This window comes from Aegilops tauschii, chromosome 4 (genome assembly GCF_002575655.3).
Source record: "Aegilops tauschii subsp. strangulata cultivar AL8/78 chromosome 4, Aet v6.0, whole genome shotgun sequence".
NCBI classification, from domain to species: domain Eukaryota; kingdom Viridiplantae; phylum Streptophyta; class Magnoliopsida; order Poales; family Poaceae; genus Aegilops; species Aegilops tauschii.
The window spans coordinates 416,405,458-416,410,194 of record NC_053038.3 but is presented as its reverse complement, the minus strand read 5'-3'; the positions used below and the strand labels follow the sequence as shown (position 1 = coordinate 416,410,194).

The window sequence follows — 4,737 nt, the reverse complement described above, 5'->3', positions numbered from 1 at the left end:
CTTTCAACATGTGGAAGGAGCGATTTTGCAGCATCTTTCCAATGCCATATTATTTGCCTCATTACAATAAACGGTTTAGAAATGCGATTGAAATTACGATTCACATTTTTTGTGTAAAGAAAAAACGGTTTTCAAAACTGCTCTTAAACCGCTTACATTTTGCCAAAAATTTAACTTGGGTCAGGATACTCGTGTCCATAGCTTTCCAACGGTATATAGCAAGCCCCATTTGGGCAAAGTTGGCGGTAGTTCAACCTAGCATAGGGGGAAGTTCAGGTGGAACAACTCAGGCAGTAAAATTGCAAAAAACGCAAGTTCTTCACGACCCGAGTGCAAAATCCGCCTATGAGCGAGATTCCTATTTAAAACGGGTATTTAGTTGCTAAAAATCGTTTGCAGATTACACTTATATCACATACAACACGACTAAGCAGAATAATTCACGCGGAGAGACACAGTTGCGAAGATAGCCCGAAGGTTGGGTTCGTATAGAGAGAAGTTCAGGCGCGTTACTCAGGCAGTTCAGGTTGTGATCAGAATATTATTCTGATCCCGTCATCAGAATAGTGTTTATGTGTGTGTGTGTGTGTATATATAGGTAAAATTGTGTCTACCATAGCTTGCCACAGAACTAGTTAAGGGTCGCTAAACTTTTAACGGTTTAAAAGTTATCAAAAAATATGAAATAAATATTGAAGCATCTCTCTAATGTAATAAGATGATCCAACAGAGGGATTGTCAAAATATGTATCTATGTGTCCTCGGCAAAAATAATAAGCATTTCAGCTCACTGCAACATAAATATATACTGAACTATTTGTTTTTTTTGTCCAGGACACATACAGTCATATTTTTTTAATCCCTCCGTTGGATCTTGTTATATTATAGGTGTGTCGGTTCAGTATTTTTTTCAAAATTTTTGAGAACATTTGCACCGTTGAAATCCTTAACTAGTTCTGTGGCAAGCACTTGTAGAAAATCTATATATATATATATATATATATATATATATATATATATATATATATATAGTCAGGTAGGTTGGGTCTCGTACGTAAATCTGAAGTCAAAATTTGGCACAAATTAAACATGATGATGACCAGTAAACCAGGACGAAGACAGTGATACTACATAATACATGCTAAATACGAGCAAGGGATCACACATGTCATTTACGAATCGAATAATAATGCCATACACTAACACAATAAGACCACGGGGCGATGCAGTGCTGGTTACAAGAGGCAAGAAGAAACATGCATCCATCGACGACCTCTTCCTCCTCGACTCATGGCGCTGGCCCACCGAACGGTGGCTGAGGAGCAGCGGCTTTTGTGGCGAGGTCAACGTGCTTCTAAACAATGGCGTCCAAAGATTCCAACCAGTGGAAGAAGGCCAATGTCTTAGCGTTGTCCCTGGCCCTGTAGTGGCCTATGTAGATGATTTCCTCGTAGACGTGGATGTGTAGGTTGAAGTTTTCTTGCATGGTGAGGCGCTGCGCGGCGAGCGCGGCCTCGAGGTGGACATTCTTCATCATGATGTCCGACAGCTGTAGGGCCACCAGTGCTTGAAAGAGGTCGTTGCCATGGAGGCTGATGAGGCTAGCAGGCAACGAGGAGCCTGGACGCGTGGGCTGGAGGAGTACGGCAAGGTCGTATGTACGCTTCTTGACGATGGTGAACTTGCGAATGGAGCGGACCATCATCTCATCCATGCGAGAGGCGAAGCCGGTGTCGACGAGGGCTATGACACCCGCGGTCGCCAGCACCGTTTGGAAATGCTGCGCAGTGCGGGGCCGCAGGCCAGCGTCCTGGATGATCTAGCACAGCCATTTGCCACTCGCATCCATTGCCTCCATGGGTGCTTGTGGCTTCTTCTCACTTGGTTTTTGTCTTGGATTGGAATGATCAGTTCTCTTCTCCAATTCATTCTCTCTGCATGCTAATTGAATGAGGATTCATCATTGGCCGTTCAACATTTCAGGTACTGCTACCGTCTCCCTTGTTGGCATTCAAGCCGATGCATGTCAAAAAGAGACTACTCTTTACTACATTGCGCACCATGACCAAGGTGGAGGGGAAAACAAGAGAACTTAATATTTATTTGCTAATTAATACGCATGCAATGAACTGATCGCTGGATGTCGTGCTAGGTAGTCTCAAGGCATTAAAAACATACACGACCCATGCCTCTTATTGGTCGATTCCTTTATGCATGTCAAGAAACAAGAAACGAGGTCGACTTAATCCACCGCGCTTAAGTGTTTTGGGATTATTTGGTTTTTTAAGATGACTATAACTAGAGATCGCCACAACAACCATAAGATCTGCATCTGACGATGGCACATATTGGACGCAAACAGCAATAAAAAAGAAATACCACAAAACTGCCACGCGAGCGTTCACAACTGCCACGTTTGGGTTGCGCTTGGCTCTTCGCCGCTTCGATAAATCAAACAATGATGTTACTACTTCTACAGTACCGAATCAACGGTTGCATGTCCACCGCGTGGGGGAGGGAGAGCTTGTTGTAACCAAAAACTTCTCCTCGTCCTGCGAGCCACCACGTGCATAGGCGAGAGAGGGAGTAGTAATCAAGCTTCTCCTTGTTGTACGAGTTGACGCGATACATGAAAGCAGTACACTCAATTTTCTCAAAATGTTGTGTTTACCGGTGCATTAATTACAATGCATGAATGTATGTCGTGAGTTTCCTATTGATCCTTGCATGTGTTGATGTATTGCAAATTGAAGTATGAACATGTGATGGTAAACTTGTCATAGTGGAGTGTAACTTACACACTACCCTAGGCTATGTTACTACTACCTCCATAGTGGGTAGTATAATAACCGGCCCTAAGGTTGGTCATTGTGGTGAGTAACTTATACAAGTGTCATGCATATGATACTAATCTAAGTTAGTACTTTCATACTGTAAAGTAGTACTAGTGTCATATGTGGCTTCATTTATTACCTTATAGACTCATCTTTTCTCAAGAAGCGATGTGTTACAGTAACAAATTATGTTACTATAAACACCTCTCTCCTCATTAATTACATGACACATAAGCAAATTTGCCTTGGAAAGCGCTATGTTCCCACTATGACCGGCCTAATGGAGAGCAACTTTACACTAGTAACATACACGCGATCCTCCCGGCCCTACACATGAGACAACCACAGGAGCGTTCACAACTGCCACATTCGGGTTGCGATTGGCTCTTCGCCTCTCCAGGAAGTCAAACAATGATGGTACTACTACAACACACTTCTGGCCATCTGACACCAAATGAACTGCTGCAGGTCCATCGCGTGCGAGAGGGAGAGCGTGCAGCAAAAGCTTCTCCTTGTCCTACGAGCCACCACACTCATGGGCGAGGGAGAGAGCGTTGTAATCAAGCTTCTCCTTGCTGTACGAGTTGATGCGACACATCAAAGCAGTGCACTCGATATATTTCAAAATTTGTGTTTACTGATGCATTAATTAGAGGCATGCATGTCGTGAGTTTCCTATTGATCCTTGCATGTGTTGATTTAATGCACCTTGAAGTATGAATATGTGATGGTAAATCTTTCTATTGCCCCGGACCTAAAGCGAGAGATGGTGGTGCAAGAGGAGGGAGAGATCATACCGACGGAACATGACCCGATGATGGATGTCTCTATGGACCTCACCTTGCTCCACTGCCCCTTGTTCCTCCGCCCCTTGAAGCCTCCAATGTACGAGGTTTGAATACATCTCGTCCATTCAGCTGATGGAGCAAGGTGCACATTTCTTGATTGATGTGGTGTTCGATTGATTTGTGCAGTGCAAGGGAGGGCACCTGGCCTGCATGGACTGCTGCGGCGAGTGCCCCGGGAACCAGCGGTATTGCCAGAAGTGCGAGCGAGGTGGCAACTTCAACGTGTGCAACACGGAGATGGACGCCGTCCTCTCCTCAGCGAGGGTTGAGTGCCCGCACGAAGGTTCTGGGCTCTACGTCACTCACCACAAGCTTGCCGATCAACAGAGCGTGTGTCTACTCGCACCCTGCAAATGCCCGGTTCCCAGCTGCGGCTACAAGGGCCCGCCGCCGGTGCTCCACACCACATCATCACCGTGCACCCCATGCCTGTGCACATGATCCAGTACGGCATGGTGCTCCAGCTGCAGGTGTCGGTCTCGGAGCCATGGCGCTTGCTGTTCATGGAGGACGACGGTCGCACGTTTTTCATTGTCGGCGGGGCGCTCGACATCGGCGTGCCTATCGTCGTGTTGGTCGTCTACATCAGAGCGGGGGCATCCCCACTGCCGCACTGCACGGTCAAGGTGTGGGCGAACGGGCCGCCGGGGGTGCCCAAAGGCAGGACCATTGCCATCAAGGTGGAAATAGAGGTGACAAGCAGCAAGGAGCCCGGTGACGTCACCGTGGAGGAGTTGAACTTCTTCATAGTGCCGCCCAAGCTGCTGGTCGGGGCTAGATATTCGAGGATGGTGTCCCTCCACATTCAGATTGACAAGCTCACCTCCTAAATGATTCCACAGTGCCTTCTATCTATCTTGTATTATGCTAATATACTCCAACATCAAATCAGCAGTTGAAGTAGGGTTTAGTATGGTCTATTTTAGCTTAAGAGATGGTGGATTTTGGTGGCGATGAAACAATTACTTCAACATCACATCAGCAGTTGAAGTAATTTCCAACAGTGGAAGGGATATTTTGTGTCCGTTGGATATAAGATGCTTTGGGTAAGAAGT

General features: G+C 46.0%; 1 protein-coding gene across 1 annotated transcript; it reads left to right on the top strand.

The window, feature by feature from the left end:
* The first annotated feature begins 3,717 nt into the window (after positions 1 to 3,717).
* Positions 3,718 to 4,512, top strand: LOC141021926 (uncharacterized). Its single transcript, XM_073497781.1, has 3 exons — positions 3,718 to 3,726; positions 3,809 to 3,946; positions 4,051 to 4,512. Exons 1-3 carry the CDS (start codon positions 3,718 to 3,720, stop codon positions 4,510 to 4,512), a joined length of 609 nt encoding a protein of 202 aa, XP_073353882.1.
* Positions 4,513 to 4,737: the final 225 nt, after the last annotated feature.

Bases quoted from the DNA above. Each gene is read 5' to 3' on its own strand.
- LOC141021926 (XM_073497781.1), top strand. The intron at 3,947-4,050 runs GTTGAGTGCCCG...CCCGGTTCCCAG, and splicing joins CCGTCCTCTCCTCAGCGAGG to CTGCGGCTACAAGGGCCCGC.